Below are 18248 nucleotides of genomic sequence, written 5' to 3' on the forward strand. Positions count from 1 at the left end.
AAAATACTGCTTCACAGGAGCTTGCTCTTAAGTAAAGTGAGCAAGGTGATACACGGAGAGAGCAGATCTCTTAACTTCCTTTCCTCTCCCCTTGGTGGAAGCCAACCTGTTGCTAAAATCCAGGGAACCCAATTGATCCAGATCATGTGTTGAGTCTTGCAGTATCAGAGGCCAGTGGAGAAGAACAAACAGCGAATCTGAGAGCAGGTGCCAACCCCACACTCTTCAGAAGCCCTTTGCCGAGTACTGTGCAGGGCTCTGCCTGGTCCCCCACACAAACCCTGCTCTGGCCTGTCTCCCACCTTCAAACCTTCTTAGCCTCTAGACCTGGACCTCTAGCTTCTTAAATCAGATTTATTGAGATATAATCTACATTCAAAAAAGTAACAAGCATTAGGTAGGCCATTCTGTGAATTCTGACATACCAGTAAAGCTGTGTGACCACCTTTGCATCAAAGGAGAAAGTTCCAGAAAGTTCTCTCATCTCGTTCTCACTATTCTTCTCTTCCCAGCTTGGTGGTTTCAGGCTCTGCTTTTGAGTTATGTAGCAAAGAAGTGATTTATTTACTGAATTCAGATTAGGAATTACCTAAATAATGTCTTGGACATTTAAGTGTTTTTGAGAAAATTTTAAGATTTATTTTAGAATTCAAGATATTAGAGCAAGCAATGGAAACATTACAGGAGTTTTTAAAGGAATAAGAGCCAAAACCACAGCACAGTGACATGAATGTGCTTGATCTTCTGTCTTATTCATAGACCCTTTGATGCAGACATTTTCAACAATAACATAATTCTTATCCTTGTCAAACTTGACAGCACTATTATGTTTGTGCTGTTTCTGTATCGATGTGTTCTTGCCTTTCCTACTGATTCACTATTATAAATAGCACATATCTGAACATCTTTGTGTCTGTGCTGTTTTTCTCTTTTGGTTCTTTTGGAGAGTGTGTACTTCTCTGAGAGATTCCTGAGTGACAACGTATGAACAGTTCAAAGCTCTAGTTGCTCGCTGTTAGAGCCTCTTCAGAAGCATAGGACTGAATTCCAGGCCCCCAGTCAGTTATCCAGTTCCCCCAAGGTCCTGCCTGTGTAGGAGTTTGTGTTTGATCTTTTTAAAAAAAAAATATATATATATATATATATATTTAAAAAAAACAAAACAGAAAAAAGGATAGAAATGATACAGAATTTCAAAAAAGAAAAAAGTAGAAAATTAACACTAGTTAATGTATTGCATATTGTTATAAAAAATAATAATAAACTGTATGAGTAACAAGATTGAAAATGTACAATAGATATTGTAATAATGGAAAGGAAAGAAAGTGCTCAAAAGGACAGAACTACTGGGATAGGGGAAAGGAAAACGGAGAAAGAAAAAGATTATATGTATATTGATAAAAATATAAATTTATGTATGTTGTATGCGTACTCTAGATAGATAACTATACTACTAATTTCTTAGTTCATCAAAAAGAACAGTTTGTGCTGTCATTGTTTCATTGATCACTTTTGTATCTAGATTTCATAACCGGACAACTAGTTCTGAGATAACGATGTGCAATATATTAACTTGTGTTTGATCTTGAATCAACCAATTTAATTGGTCAAAGGTGGGGTTACAAGTGGTTCTGAGACCCAGAGAAGTTAAAAGACCTTCATCCTAGAGGGAGCCACCTGCCACCTACCGCTCCTTTATATCAATCAGTCCTTCAAGAGCTTCACTCAAATGTCACTGATTCAGGAAAGCTCCTTTGACCTTCTCACACTAACACAAGAAACCAGTTACATACTTTCGTATTACCTGTGCTTCCTGCAGTTGCAACTGAATGAGTATGACATTAGTTGTTTAATATCTCTCGCCAACACTAGATTACAAACTGTACATGGGCAGAAACAATTTCTGTCATACTATGTCATAGCCAGAGCTTCATGTGCCTAGCTCTGGCATGATCTAACATGTGTGTTCAGCAAGTTTGTTGCAGGAGGGAAAGGCGGGGAGGATATTGGAACCAGAGCTAACGGATGTTGCCAGGCAGGGAGTGAAGGAAAGAAGAGAGGCTCACAGACATTGAAGTGAGGGTGAACGATGGCTCCTAGAAACCAGGGAAGGGAAAACAGAGAGCAAACACTGGAGGCGGCTGCTGAAAATAGTCTGCCCTGGGGACAAGCCTGGCTTTGAGCCTCATCTATTCCCGATGACACTGAAACACTCGACAGGGACCCTGTTCTGGCTCAGCCTCAGTTTCCTGGCCTTTGAATATAGGTAACAGACTGATGTAGGGGTGAAATGACTATCGGGCATCGTCTAAGTCTTATTAGGAAAACTACTAGCAAATGCAATCTGTCTTTATGTTGGCTCTTGCCAACAAATCACCTTGAATTTGAGGGTCGAGCTGCTCCTAAATTTGGAAATGTCTTAAGAAAGAAAGGACCAGATTTACTAATGCATTCATGTTATATAATACAGCAGAGGCTTCAGGGGGGCAATTGCCTCTCCCAGGGCTTCCCAGGCCTTGCCTGGGAGCTATTTCAAATACCCTGGAAGGCAGCATATTCTAGGTGGGCCGGGAAGTAGCTACAGCTGTTATCTGGGATGATCCTTCTACAGTTTTACCCTAAGGAGTTGATTTTACAGATTTTTAGCATCCCTAGAAAGAATTTATCCTCGTCTTATTTTTACCCCAGTCTAATTACAGTGCAATAACATAATTTAATTGCAGCTAGGTAGAGCGAGGGAGAGAGAGAGAGGCATGTAGGTTCTCTGGTGGCTGTTCCTTTGCTCTGTAAATACCTAATGTTTGTGGAGAGGTAGTTGTTACAGACAGGTCCATACTCAGGGTATCAGGGCCTGAGACAGAGGCAAGGAAGCAGAGCTCAGCTAATGTCCATTGTATGAGGTAAGAGAGGGACAGAAGAGAGAGGAACCAGTGAGAGAAGAGATAGTTACAAAACTACAATGCTCATTTTCTTCCACAGTACATCTTCCTTTCAGTAAAAAAACAAAAACTATAACTAAATGGCTTCATCTTCCTAAGGACAGCAATCGAGTCTTCTAGCAAATCACAGACTTGAAGCCAAGTAAGACATGCATTCCAGTGCATGTGGGGTTTTTAATTTGTCTGCCTTTATTTCCTCATTGGTAAAATGTTAATTAATATCTAAGTAGCACTTTGAGGCTTCCATAAGGGAACATTTGCAAAGGGTCCATGGAGTCCAGTGAGTGTCCTATAGCGGGCATCCCCAGAGGATCAAAAGCCTCTCAGGTTCAACAGCAGAGGGCCCTCCCTATATGCAGACATTTCACATACTTGTGATCGTGGAGAGGTTGCTTCTCCATGTTTAGGTTTCAAATAGTGGAAGCATCTGCTGAGCCTGTCTGGTGGGTTGTGTCCTGGGCCATGACTAACATCACTGCCCTTGAGTCATCCAGAGACTCATGGTGTAAAGAATTCCCAGCAATTCTATGCAGATGGCTGAGGAATGCTCTCAGATTTACCAAAGGATGGAACAGCTCGTTGTAACCAACAAGATCAGATAAAACTTCCATAAGACATGGAGATTTTAAATTAAGAGGAGAGGAGTTGCTTTCTGGAAGTTGAAGCCACCTACACAAAAGTAGAGGGTAGCAGACAGAAATGTTGGCAATTTGGGGCTCCTGTATTAGGAGAGTGATCATCAAAGTAACTTTTTATGCATTTTACCCTTTCCGGGCCTCAGGGTCTATTTTATTGAAGCCTTTGAATGTAGAATTAACAGAAATCCCAAAGATTGCAATAGAACCCTGGCTGCCCACCTTTTTATAAGAGAGGCTCCACTAAGCAAGGGCATCGTAAATTTTACCTTTGTGTGAGGCCTTTCATATCAATCAGTCCTCTCTGGCAGCCTGTACACTACGTAGAGTTATTAACTGCATTTCCACAGATGGAAACTGAGGCTCACATTTGCAGAATGATTTGTGCAGTTAGAATGGTGATAAGTAGTAAGCAGGACCCTGAAACCAGATTTTCTGAACTCATATAGACCACGCTGCTTCCAAGCACCACTTTGTCCCAAAACTGAGGCTCAGAGCAGGGTAGGGCCTTTGCTGTCTTGTCTGGGGCTTTCCTGTGTCCTGCTCTCAGCTGCCCACAGCGGGTCTAACCCAAAGTAATGGAGATGGAAGCTCACACAAATTGAGAACTTACCACCTGCCAGCCGGGCACTGCTGCAGGTGTTCCCTGTGTCTGTTGATTTAATTTTATTAATGATCTTAACTTATCCAGTAATTATTTGCCATTTGCCAGTCATGTGTCCTGGGTTATTTTTACTTTCATTTTCATAGATGAAAAATTGAGGCCCAGGAAGGTTAAGTCATTTGTTCTAAGCTGCATCACTAGTGAGGGAGCAAACCAGCATTCACTGCAGAGCCTCTTCTCTTCCCACTGGGCCCTGGATTTCCTATCGCTGAGACACAGGAGAGCCTGGGGCTAGTCTCTTCACCTGAACTTCTGAGAGGCTCACAGAGCTCCTTGCTAAAGAGGAAAACAGACTGACTTTCTTGCAGAACACAAGTTAGCACTGCCCTGTGCTGGGCACTATGCTTGAATATGGCTGTGGTTTGCACCCGAAGTGTTTCAGCACGCAGGAGGACTGGGTGATATTGAGGGACCGCAAGATCCAGTACTGACTGAGCACCAGAACCTCATAGCTTCTAATTCTGCTGCTCTCCAGGCTTTATCCCGTGTGAGTGGACTGTCACCAAGTAACATTTCACTGTGGAGAAAGACCTTCCTGCTGGTGTGTGGCAGGCAGCTAGATTTATCGTGCCCTTGAGCCTGGAGTTAGATTTTGTCCACAGTTTGCAGCGGGGAAAGAGAAAAAACTACCAGGCTCATTAATTTTGCTGTGGCCTCCACTTTATCACATTGTCCCAAATTTTACCAATCTGCCCATCTGTAAATTCTACAGGAAGACCTGTTCCTCAGCCTCCTTGTGAGTCTCAGTCTTCGTGTGTCTGTGAGTTTGTGGACACACCCATGATACCACCCAGCAGTGCATGCAGCAAAGGTATTTGGAAGAGATGGAGTTGGAGTGTAGTAGGCCTTTAAATGAAAATTTGGGCATAAGTAACATTTTTATTTTCCTGAAAACTGGAAAATTACCACTTGTTTATGTCCCCTAACTTTTCTGCAGCACATTAGGTCCGTTAAGTAGTACTGTACCTACACCTACCTGTGTAGTGTTGGTAGAGTCACATATACATGTTTGCATCAGTCTGCCTATTAAACAGGCTGGATTCAGTTAGAACATCCAAGTGTTCTTCCACTCATTAGCTATTAAGCAATGTGCTAATAATGACTTAGATTTTCATCATACTTTATAATGTATAAAAAAACTTTCATTAAATTTGATCTGTACAAGGATCTGAGAGATAGTTTTATATTATTTCTATTTGCATAGATGAAAAAACTGAGGGTCACAATGATTAAGTGACTTACCAGCTGATATAAGTTAGTAAGGGCTAAGGGTGGGTGTCTGGTGTTCTCTCTCTGTCTGTCTCTGTCTTTGTCTCTCTGTCTCTGCCTGTCTCTGTCTCTCTCACTCGAGCTGCTCTTCTGAGTACCAGGTGTGGCAAGGGAAGAAGCACAAGTACTCAGACTGTCAGGATGGTGCTTGTGGGAGAGGTGTGAAATATTGGGAAGGGCCCAGAGCGGAGGGGCACAGTTCCCTGGGCGTGCGGCAGGAGTCTTTACAGGAGAGGTAATATTGGAAGCAGATCTTGAAAGATGGAGCAGTGTTCTTTAAAAACAAGAAACTAGTGGCCACTGCAGGCAGGGCCACTGTAAGGGTGAAAGCATGATGTCTAGACAGGCAGGTGTACCAAGAGAGGAGAAGACCACACTGTAAGACTCCTGAGAGGGAAGTAGTGTGGATCCTTAGATACTGTGCCTGACAGGCACTGAAAATGTTCTTTTATGGTCATTTCTGTTCTGCAGAGATACTACCTCAAGTGCCTGTTTCCAGGGAACTGTTGCCAAGAAAATTTGAGCAGTAAGAAAGGACCGTCTAAGGATCAGACTGTGATTTACACATACATGAGCACACAACACAGTACAGTAGGGTGGTTGGGGGACACACTCAGGTCAATCTGGATTTGACTCATATCTGAATGCTATTTCTTTCTCTTATTGAATGGAAACCTGGAACAAGTTGTTGGACCTCTTCCATCCTCAGTTTCCTTGTCTTGCAAATGAAGATGATACTAATACCTTCTTCAGAGTTTTGTGAGGATTCAGTTACACTGTTTATACAATACTCAGCACAGGCTTGGCAGTCTAGCTGCAAGGTAATGACATAGCTGTTGTTTACATTGTCATTATCACAATTGTTGTCATCATCATGGTGCCTGAAATACTATACTGCTTTATATTTCTTGACTAAGGAGCTGGAATTATACACAAGGCATAAGCAAAAAAAATGCTCAATGTTTAAGCTAGAACAAAAATATTACAGTAAAAGACACATTGCTATTAACCCCACTCAAAATACTCTCTCTTGCTTCAGACACATTTATTCCATCATTCTTGCCAGCTTCTGAAGCAGTTCTCAGAGACCTCTTTCATGCCTTCCTTTGTGTTGTCATGCATGCCTTGATGTCCTAAATCAACTCGAAATGTCTATCCTTCATAGTCATTTGACTTTGAGGAGAAGCCAGAAGAACCAGGCCTGCTGAAAAGGTGGACAGGGACTCACCGTGATGATTTTATGAGCCTGCCTTTCTGCTGATGGCACTTGGCAGCACCCTTCACTGTATTTTCAGTCACACTTTGTAAAGATGGTCACAAAAGAGGGCTTCCAGCACTGCTTCACAGAGTGGCAAAGAGGATGAGATAAGTGTTCAAAGTAAGGGGTGGATATTTTGAGGGGAACTAATGTCTTTTGCTGGAATGAATTTTTAAAAATTGAAATAGTAACCATACAGTTTGATTAGCCAAGAACATCAGGGCACTCACATCTCCCGAGCACCTGACTCTGTGCACAGACTGGGGAAGGGAGGCACAGGCTCCGCGCTGTCCCAAAGGGCTGAAAATGACTGAAGGGGTAGGATGCTGCAAAGCTGCAGGGAGGAAGGAGGGAAATCAGACGCTCTGCCCCGTGAGATTTTAAAACACTCTTCCAAAATGCTTCTCATTATGGAGAAATATTATCCCGAGTTACTAATCCAGTGGCGGGCTCCACGTTATGCTGTCTGCCCTCATTCCTTTCACCGAAGTAAATGTTCCGGGGGGGAAAAGGCCTAGCCTAGTAATATATGCACAGATTAAAACTCCATCTGAGGTACAGTGGAGATCACCTCCTAATTGACTTTGATCGTGGAAAAAAAGCCTGTTACATGCTTGGTGTGCCTATGGAAATCAGAAATAGAAAGGGTGCTCTGTAGGACTGAGCAACCCTAGGTATGCTGTAGCTATGGAACAGAATATAGCAGTGAGCATCTTCTTCTTCTATGAGCTCTGGGAACAAACCCACCCCATGCACTTCTTGTGCCTCATCTGATTTTTGATACAGGCAAAGGAGGAGAGATTGTGCCATAGGGAAACTGGTTTTGGTTAAGTCAGAGAACCTGTGTATAGAGGCACATTAGACCAGTGATAGCAAACCTGCGGCACTTGTGCCACAGTGGACTGTTATCATTGAAAGCTAAAAGGTTCCCCGTCACTGCCTTAGCTTGTGGTTAGTGTCGACATTTGTGTACAAGTGCCATGAAGAAAGGAATCTAACTGTGTCAGAGTATGCCAGCATCACCTCTGCTGGGGAAGTGGCAAATCCCCTCCAAGACCTGGCACTGTGTGTCCTGCTGCCTGAAGGTGGTGCTGAATGGCTTCCCACAGCAGAGCAGCTGGAACAGGCCCTTGGGTCTCTGATCCCTGGACCACTAGCGAAGCCTTGCAAATGTAGAACAGATGGCAGAAGCCCAGCCTGGGCAAATTAGCCACTTAGCAAGACCCTGTCTCTGAACAAAAATTAAAAGTGCTAGGGACGGAGCTCCATATGAAGGCTCTGGGTTCAATCTTCAGTACTGCCAAAAAATAAAAAGAGCAGATGGTGGGCATCCATTAGGTTTAAGTAAGTTCCTTTTGTCAGGTCACTCCCTGAATGCTTGCTCCACTGGCAGTGTTCATAAAGAACACTGTTCTTGTTCTAACCAGGACTGGGTGGAAGCTGGTTCCATGCCTCTATGTCAACACAGTGAGAGGAGCTTAGGGTACGGCGCTGCTAGGCCCTGGTCTGCAATCGTGGCACTATGGTGAATGGTGTCATTGAAGAAAATTCTGGAGCCTTGGTTTTCTAGAGATACAGGGTTAGATTAATACTGTCTACTTTGTAGCTCTGTTTTGAGATTCCTAATCATAGAAATAGAATTAATAATAGTATCTACCTTTGAGAGTTGCTTAAATGGCATAATGAGTATGATTCCTCCAGCATTTTATCAGGCATAGGACAAAACTTTAAGTGAAAGCTGCTGATGGTTTTTTTTAAAAAAAAATAATCATCTTTATGATGTGTGCTCCTTTTTCTCTTTTTCTCCTTCACTCCTCTGGACCAGGTGTTGGGGGGATCTGTGCTCTGATGGTCTGTGCACAGACAGGTCTGTGGGTTCATTTCCCTTCCTGCAGATACCCTAGCACTGACTTCCTCCACTGGAAAGCTTTGCCTGATGGAAGAGCAAGAGAAGAGCCTGACTTTCATTCTCTTATAGAATTTTCAGCCAAGAGCTAGGAACAGGATCATTTAGTTGAAAGAGCTCAGAACTAGAAGTCTGAAGATGTGGGCTCATCTCAGGCCCTCTCAATGTACTGATCAAGCTTAGGTCTCTTCGCCTGTGCTGTAGAAGAGTTGTGTCACTTATGCAGCCGCACCAGCCAACACTAGACTGAAAGCTCAGGTTCCTCCAGCTCTCTGTTGGGCCCTGACTTTACTGACTCAGTGAAAGCCTTGATAGGACATAAAGATGCTCCTCATGATGGTGCTACCCACAAAGAAAGCCACCATCTGGCAGTGTAACACCTCAGGAAATACCAAGCACTGTGGTAAGCTCATGAAATACATCACCACCTGTCATCTCCTTGGAGACAGGCATGTTGTCACCACTGTATTGATAAGGAAGCAGAGTAAAATAGTCACACAACTGGGACATTAGAACTTGCATGGGTCTGTCCAGCTGTAGAGACCATGCCCATAACCATTGTGCTTCAGTGCCATTTTCCTTACTCTGGAATTGGCACAAAATTGAGAGTTCAGCAGGCCCAGATTAGAGGATTAGAGATTGCCATAAAGGGTGAGATGAGGTGGCCAACCCCTAAAGAGTAATGTATAGAGAGGGTCTTGGTAGAACCTACTGCATGGTAGGTACTCAACCAAGGTGATATTCTTATTCTATTATGCAAAATCTGTTAATTCTGTACAAATTAAAGCCCTGCAGCTCCTGCCCCCGCCCCGCCTCCCAGTTTATTTTATTACCAGTGTTCGGTGTCCTCCAGTTAAATTCATATTTCTTCTCCATAGTGACTGTGGGTGCTCCCATTGTTTAGCCTCTGACTCCTGACCCACTCCATGTGGCTGAAAGTGCTCCTTGCCCACAGCCTGCCAAGGTACAGAAAAATGACAAATGGTTCCAGAGTTCATGCTCCAGAAAACACTTAGTTTGGGGATGAGAGACAGTAGCCCTGATCATTGCAGTCAAGTTTATCCAGAGACAGAGGAAAAGCAATATATTCCCTTGATTTAAAATTAGCCCCACATAGTCACCAGTGGGATCCTGTCAGGCTCCTTTATAGCAATTCCACTTTTAAAGCTGTTTTATCTACTGGGCAAATATCACTGGTTCCTGTGCCCACAGTCAGTCAACTCATGGGAACAGGAGAGTGTCCCCAGTTTAAAGAAATGTGCCAGTGGCATGGCAGAAGAATTATGAGTATAGAGAAAGAAAAAAAAAGGTGATATAACTGAATGGGATTGAACACATTTTTCAGTAGATGCATGAACTAGAGACATTGGTAATAATGACAATGTGGACAACTGCCAATTACTGATCTCCTATTACATTATGTACCAGGCATCGGTCTAAGCAAATCATACGTGTTACCTCATTTAATCCACTGAAGTTGTTATTATTATCTTCATTTTACAGATGAAGAAACTGAAAGTCAGAAAAGCTAAGAACTTTGCCCATTGTCAGGAAGCTAGCCAGTGACCATGCTGTTAGGGTTCTGGGTAGATGCCTTCCTGCAAACTGAGTCTGCCTATATTGGTTATTTATGTTTATATCGCAGTCAGGATATGAAAAGATGAAAACCCTCTATTTTATCTCTGAGAAGAAAGACCCTTACAGCAAATCTAGCTAAGTTGTCAACAGTGGCTTTGCCTTAATTTTTAAACTTTAATTTAATTTTAGCCATTGTAACTCATCAGTGGCATGATACAGTGAGTGGCAGGAGGAGACTCTGGACTTTGGAACCACTCAGATCTACATTCGAGCCTTGTGTATCACTTCCCACCTTTATTTCTTTGGGAAAGTCATGAAATTTCTCTGAGCCTTCAGTTTCTTCCTTCAAGGTTTAGCAGGTTCTCAAGGGTCACCTAACAGTGGAGTGAGATAACTGCCCCACACAGTTACTGTCCTAGAGTCAAACATGACAGGTGGTCAAAGTCAGGGTCTCCTCCGTCTACTATCATCCTTCTCTTCTATCTATCCCACCTGAGACTGAACTGTAGAACTTTCTTTTTAATGTAAAACCATGCTAAAGTGCATTCTAAAGCTAGAGAACAAAATTTATTCATAATCCTGCCACTGTAATTCAAAGCTTAGTGTCATTTTTATGTATTTCTTTTTCCACATGTGTACCTAGTTTCACAGAAATGCTATCAGGAAAAATAACCAATTTTGTGTCCTGCTTCCCCTCCTCTCTTAACATAATATCTTGAGCATTTCCCTCATCGCTGGTTGTCATAGTTATTTTTTATAATGATTGCCTTATATTCCATCTAGGACCTGTGCCATAATTTAGCTCTGGGTCGCTCTGTTTTTAGGCATCTTGGTTGTGTCCAGTTCTTTTCCTGTTACACTGCACTGTACATCCGTGTCCGTAGCTTTTGACCTAGGACTTTTTGAATGTTGTGTCTTTGTAGCAAAAGTAGGACTACAGCCTGGGAAAGGAAAACCTGTTGTTCTTGTTGCTTTGCCTTTTTGTTTTCCTCATTAAAAAAGATCACAATCCAAAGGACTCCTGTGACTTCAATTTTAGAAAAATAACTATTTAAAATCAACCAACCCCCAAATCTGAGTACTACTATAAAACCAAAAGATGGCAGCTGTGTGGTTGGCTTGGTTCCCACTGCCTTTTGCAATCCAAACTACCACTTGGATCAACAGTTCCTTGTGGGGCACAGCCCTCTCTATTCACTCCCTTGCATTTGCTAGCTACAAATGCAAGTTGCTTCCTACATTCAGTTTCTGGAAATACACATCATGACAGCAGCAGGAACTCTCTGTTCTCACATAGGCGACACCTACATAATGACTTCGCTAATTGCCTCCTGCTGGCCGGGTGCTGTGGGGACCTTCAGTGTCTGAAAGCCTATGGAGCCTTTCTTAAAAATGTCAAGATAGAGCTTGCACTTTCTGAGCCATCTCTCCTGTCTCACTGGGCAGGAAAAGGCAACCACAAAATGTCAGCCTTGGATCAGATTGACCAGAGCCGGGGGAATCAGAACTTCCCCCACACAGGCTCTGGGCTTTCGAAATCATTAACATTTCAATGTGGGTGATCCTGTGAACCACTACCTTTCCTCAGTCTTTTTGTGAACTCTTTAGCATTTTTTTCACCTTTTCATTGAATTACAAACTGGTCTCAGGGAAAGCCAGTATCAAATTTCTTATCTAGGTCACTTTCAGTGTACTGGAGCTGAGTTTTGTACTGTAGCTATAAATTCACACCACAGGGTGAAATTTTGATAATCCTGTGATGTATTGGGTGGTGAGTGTCTATCATTAATTCTTCAGAGAAGGAGGAATATAGTAATTTTAATTTACCTCGTTTCAGTGGTCTGGACCATCCTTAGCAATCCTAGAAGAAGCATTTCTATTTCTTAGCATTATTTTTGTAGCGTTTCCTTTTTCTTTTTTTGATCCATGATTGTTACCTCCAAATCTTCTGGCTAACGTGTTTATACTGCTTTACACAGGTTTGAAAGATGGTTGCTGTGGGACAGGAAATATTTATAACCAGTAGCACCTCTCTCCGAAATACTTATTTCAGCCTTTACTTACTGGTAGCTTTATGTTGCTGCCTGTATTTTGTTTCTAATTAAAGCAAAATGTGGAAAGGAGGAAGTATGACTCCTTGAGTTTGGTATTCCAGCATCGTGGTCCTAGGTAACTTACTTTAATTCTCTGAATAAATCAAAATATGTCGGTATAGCTCAGTTTCTATGCCAGTTCCATTATGTACATTCTGCATTGGTTTTTACAACCTACTTTTACATGAAGACACGACTGAATTACATAAGTAAACCATTTGGCATGAACTTTGCATTCCAATGAGGTCAATTTTATGTTGTTATTTAGATGACTAAAGGACAAGGTGGTCCCCTGAGCTTGCTGTTCTGAGTCTAGCTGAGATTGCACGTCCTTTATGAAAAGGAGAGAGTGGAGTGGAGCAGACAATTTCTTAGCCTCCCGCTGCCCACCATACCCCATCACCCAAGAGGGTGAAACCAACCATGAAATGCAGTAAAAGAATGGAGGGGCCACTAGCATGGCTTACATTTAAGAGCTCAGAGCACGGACTAAAGGTTCCTTTTGTTTGGGGTTTAAGGTGACATAACTGGTCAAATTCCACATCTCTGAATCTTTGCCTTATTCAGCTCATGTCTGTTTACATCAGCCATTTCTCAGCTCAGACTTGGGTCACTCCCCCACCCATCAACCTCCAAAGTGACTTCTAGAGCTGGATATAAGGCGTTGCTCCCTGGGGTGGCTTTCTGGAGATCATCTTTCACAAGTCCCAGTGTCCCGCCCACCAGCTTCACAGCTATGTGGGCCCATGTGGGAAGGGGTCAAAGCAAAGAAGAAAGGCTGCCAGCATTCACCTCACCTCCCCTGACCCTCCTGCCCCGTTACCTTCCCCTGAGACTCCAGACCTAGGCATTGTCTTCACTTGCCACAGTGCTTTAGGTTCCCCTCAGTGTTACAGGTTGGTGTTTGTTTTTGTTTTGTTTGTTTGTTGGTGGTGATGGTTGTTTTTAACCAAGTACTTGCTTCTGCATCTTCTTAAAAATAAGAAAAAGGTTTGGCAATAGAAGTGTTTCTCTTCTCAAAGCTGTGAGAGTTCTGTTCATTTTGGAATTCATTAATTCTCATGACCTTTTAACAAAATGGTACTTTTGTGCACTTAGATGAGGCAGCTCATTCTAATAGAGAAAGAAGTGCTGCTCATTTAACTGCGTACATCTGAGTTGTCAGTAGTTCAAGCAAGTTCTCCATTACCTTGGAGCTGCCAATATATAGATTAAAACAGTAAGAAGATAAGCAAAAAGGTGAGCTAATTCAACCTAAGAAATAGCTGTTTCCTTTCTTCCAGGAAAGTAAACTGTTTCATTCCTATTATCATCAACTCTCAGAGAAAGAAGAGAACAGCGTAAAGTACCTCACACAGTACCCAGTATCTAAAGAAGGGGCCCAGTAAATGTCAGTCCCTATTGTCATTATTATCAGCAGCACAGATATAATGGTTAGAAAATGTAATAGTCGTGGGTGTGTAGTTTGCAAGGCGCTGTGCTACGTGGTACCTCCTTGATACTGCGATCATTTGCAATGAACTTAATGCACCTAGGAAGAGACCATTGGGATTCAAAACTAGTTTTTTCACCTCTAGTTCTGTGTCACAATAACCAGAGAAAAAGCAAAGGGTTATTCCCACTGCCCGAATCAAATGTCTGTGTGTCCCATTAATGGCTTTTGTTTGGACCTGAAATTGGAATATGTGCCCCATGCATCTGGCACCTCTACAGTTGGTTTTGAAACTTTGTCTCTTTATCTGTAAAATGGGGTTGTTAATACCTTTTAGAATTGTGAGTTCTAAAGAAATACTGCTTTTAATACTCAAGACAATGCCTCATACATGGTAAGTACTCATAAGTAATAGTTTTATAATTATCCTAATTTTAACTCATCTGAGGTTTTTTAATTTTTTATGGAGATATATCACTTCTGCATCGTTATGGGATACAGTATTCTAATTCAGTGTGTTTATACAATGTATAATGATCAAATCACAGTAATAAACACTTTCATCTCCTCAAGTGTTCATCACTTTTATGCAATGGGTACTTTAACTTTTTGAATGTTCACCTCTGTCACTTGGGTCCAACACATGGTTATAACAATGTACCACACTGCCTTTCAGACAGTAAGTCCTTGGGTAATAGAATTACTAAAGGCCTTCCTGTCTCTATGGATCTTCCTGCATTTCTGTTAGACCTCCTAGGGCCCATCATCCATTCCTTTGGGCCTTGTCTTTTGAAACCCATATGTAGCATAGTAATACACTCTTGTGCCTATTACAGTTTTTCTTCCAGAAAAATACATGAAGAGCTTCTATACTTTGGTGTGTGTGTGTCTATGAAACTTGTGTAGCCCCTTATCAATGGACCACTTTAAAACATGTTGCTATTACAACCATGCTGTGGTGAATAACCTTATATGTACCTCTTTAATATGTGTGTTAGTGTACACAGAGGACAGACATTGAGAGTTGGAACCTTTAAGTCCCAGGGTAAATGGTATATGTATTTTAAGTATTACAGCTTTTACCAAATGCCATTTTATGCTCACACTGACAAAGTCTAAGAGTACTTGCTTTCCGTTCTCTGTTAGTATATTTTCATCCCTTTGTATCTTTGCCAAACCATATGTGAAAAATAATATTTCAGAGTTCAACTTTAATTTCTTTTATTATGTATGATGTCAAAAGTCCTTTCATATGATTAAGAGCCATTAGTATTTCTTACTTGCTGTAAACTGTCCTTATCCTTTGCGTGTTTTCTTATGGAGTTGTTGGACTTCGGTCATTATTTGTAGAAGCTGTTTTTTATATTAAAATTAACTATCTGTGTTATAAATTACAGTTTGTGCTCTAGATTATCATTTATCTTTCAAAGCAAAAGATCAAGGCTTCCTGAAACTCCTCCCTTCATTCCCCTCCCATCTCCACCAGACTATGTGCTCCTGGAGGGCCAAGTCCCAGCTCTGATCACCTCTGTGTCCCCACGCCCTACTACGGCGTCTGGCACTGTAAAAGCTTTCTTCAGGGGCTATTATTGAACTGAACCGAATGTCTGTATTCCCGACCCCACCCACCCTTCCCTTATGGCTTGGGAGTTCCAGTTCCTCCTCCACCAGAAAAAGATGACTTTTCTCATTGCTCACCACAGCCATGCACCTGTTTGGCCTAAACTGGCACCTGCAGCCGATGGAGGGGCAGATGTATGAGATCACGGAGGACACAGCCAGCAGTTGGCCTGTGCCAACGGACGTCTCCCTGTATCCCTCAGGGGGCACTGGCTTAGAGACCCCTGACAGGAAAGGCAAAGGAGCCACAGAAGGTAGGGTTACTGCGTTGTCCGTGTTGTGAGTCCTCTGTGTCTCCTTTGAACCAAGGAGACCTCCATCACGCGCGTCATGTGCCTGGCTCACAACTCCATGCTCTGGCGCTTCCTCCATCGTTCCATACTCCATGCCAGCTGCACATCTACCTGTGTCTTCATTGCAGCCTCTTATCATTGTGAGCTCAGAGTGGGGCTTGAGCAGGTCTCATGATGCTCAACAGTACCTCATCCCATGCCTCAGGAAGCATTACGGGTGCTCACATTGTTGAGGCGGCCATTTTCATGTGGGGTCAGGATGTGCCTTGCTGGGGAAACCTCACAGGATGAATGGGCGTCTGTAGGAGTGAGGTATAGTGAGAGTAGATTGTTTATCATGATGGAAGGATTTTCAGACCTTGGGGTATAATGATACACTTCCAGTCGCCCATTTATAAGTCATGTGACCTAGAGCAAGCTGCTTGATTTCCCTGTCTTCTGGTTTCCTCATCTGCAGTGTACAGCATGTTTGTTTCATAGCTTCTTGTCAAGAGCATCTCATTTCACAGTTAATCCTCACAGAAATGTGAGGTAAGTATAATTATTTACGCCCATTCTAGATACAGAAACTTTAACAATCACTTTAAGTAATGACTTGGCCAGAGTCACACAACCAGTAAACATTGAAGCCTGGAATGTGAGGCCAGACCTGTGACTCCAGGCCTCTCGTTCACTCTATAAACTTTCCCACCAGAGGCAACCCATGGTTACAGGGCCATGAAGGAGACGCAAGTGTTAAGTCCTGTTGCACATTTTGATGTAGTCAATGTCTTCTGTAACAAAAGTGGTGAGGGCCTTTGGAGGTTTGGTATTCTTAAATGGGAACCCGAGACCCATGTTTTGAACTTTCAAGGGTATTTCTAACATGCTGTCAATACAGATTGTTTCAATGTCAGCCAAGAGTGGCACCAAATCACCAAAACTGGTGTTAGGAAAGATGTCTGAGCTTCCAGTCAGTATGGTAGTCACTGTGGCCAGTGGCCATCTTGTCTTCTATGTCTGCTGACACCTGCATTCTCCCTCTGTGTCCTCTCAGTCAGCAAAGTGGCTGTCTGCCTCAGCCTTAACTGCATACATCCTGCCTGTCCTCTCATCACCTGTGGAGTAGTAGCATCTGAGCCTCTCAGTCCTTTCATATTTGCCTCTAAATTGTCAGTTTGGGTGACATGGTGGCATATGCTCGGTCATAGTATTTTCTCATAACCTCTGACGTGATGATCCTGAAGTCAAAAGTCAGCTCTTTACCTGTGGCCATCTTTCAGGGAAGTAAGAAGCAAGGATATCGCCAAAGAGTCAACCCAGTACCTCTGCCCACTATTTTGAGGAACAAAGCTAGTCCCCTCCTTTGTCAAAGTTGCAAGGCTTAAAACATTGAATAGTTTATGCTTTCTTCACCCCTAATAGGATATGGAGAGACATAGCATGAATGGTGCCATCATAAAAGGTCAGAGTTAAGAGTTGGGAGTCCTGATTTCAACTCCATCTGTTGCCCCTGACCTGTGTGTAGCATAAAGTCAAGTCCCATGAAAGACATTCTGGATTTCATATACAGTGGACTCTTGAGTTACAACTGGCCTGATATATGAACAATGTGAGTTATGATCAGAATTTTAGTTTTAACTTACAACCAAGGTCTTGAGTTATGACCCCAAATGCTGGCGCTTGTGCTTCCAGATGGTCTCAGATACAGATTTAACCCTTAAAGAGTTATGGAAGGAAGATTACAACATCCTTCCCCATATGAGGTTAACTGAGAAATCCTGGGTCAATGTCTTTCTACGAACACTGAGATCTGCTTGTATACAAGAGTCTTTGAAGCCTGAGCCTTCAATTGACAACTTGGGTTACAATCAGCCCTCAAGAACGAATTGAGTTTGTGAGTCCAGGCTCCACTGTACCTCTTCCTCAAAATGGTATTGAGCTAGATTCTCTATTAGGTTCATCACAATTTACAAAGTCTACACACGAAATTAGCATCTTACAATTGACTGATGGCTCTTCAGAATTTTTTCAAGGTGGTCTTGTCCATGGTCCTGCCTGTTAGATTGTGATGCTCACATCAGTTTATAGTGTCAAATGCCACAGATGAATAGTGTACAGAAAAGACTGTCTTTAGATGTGCATGTAAAAATACAGATTTAAAATATATTTAACCCTCAAGGAATTGATAAAGGGCCTTATTTAGCAAAGTGTATTTTCTTCCCTCCATGATCTCTAACTGACATTCTTTAAGAAGGGGTTGGATCTATCTGAAATCTCCCACTCTAAATGAAATTAGTTTGTGGGTTGTTTAGGTTTTGTTTAGTTTTTCTCAAGGAGCTTGAGGTGCAGATAAGAGACAACATAAAATTGCACCAGCTTATTGGTTTATTTTAATTGGAGAATTTTTGCTTAAAGGGATTATCTATCATTACTGATGCAAATGAAAATCCTGTTTACAAATCCCTTAAATGCAATGCAATGCTGGAAAGTGGTCAGCATCAGAAGCAATTATTGTGATAAAAAAAAAAAGTACATGAGCCTCAAAGACAGAGTCACATGATTTTTATGAGCCCACATGA

At 42.3% G+C, this 18248-nt stretch overlaps 1 protein-coding gene across 21 annotated transcripts in view; it reads left to right on the forward strand.

Moving 5' to 3' along the window:
• Positions 1-18248, forward strand: part of Tenm4 (teneurin transmembrane protein 4) — a 2788855-nt gene that overhangs the window by 2585918 nt on the left and 184689 nt on the right. For 20 of the 21 annotated variants that reach the window (XM_063256396.1, XM_063256398.1, XM_063256401.1 and 17 more), the window contains one exon: positions 15478-15648. The exons of the other annotated variant lie outside the window; for it this stretch is intronic. In XM_063256396.1, the coding sequence (XP_063112466.1) occupies positions 15478-15648 (171 nt within the window). The remainder of the gene's footprint in view (positions 1-15477; positions 15649-18248) is intronic. 21 annotated transcript variants of the gene reach the window in all.

The sequence above is a fragment of the Cavia porcellus genome, unplaced genomic scaffold (assembly GCF_034190915.1).
Source record: "Cavia porcellus strain 051 isolate PalLab524CR breed Dunkin Hartley unplaced genomic scaffold, mCavPor4.1 scaffold_9, whole genome shotgun sequence".
Classification (NCBI taxonomy): Eukaryota; Metazoa; Chordata; class Mammalia; order Rodentia; family Caviidae; genus Cavia; species Cavia porcellus.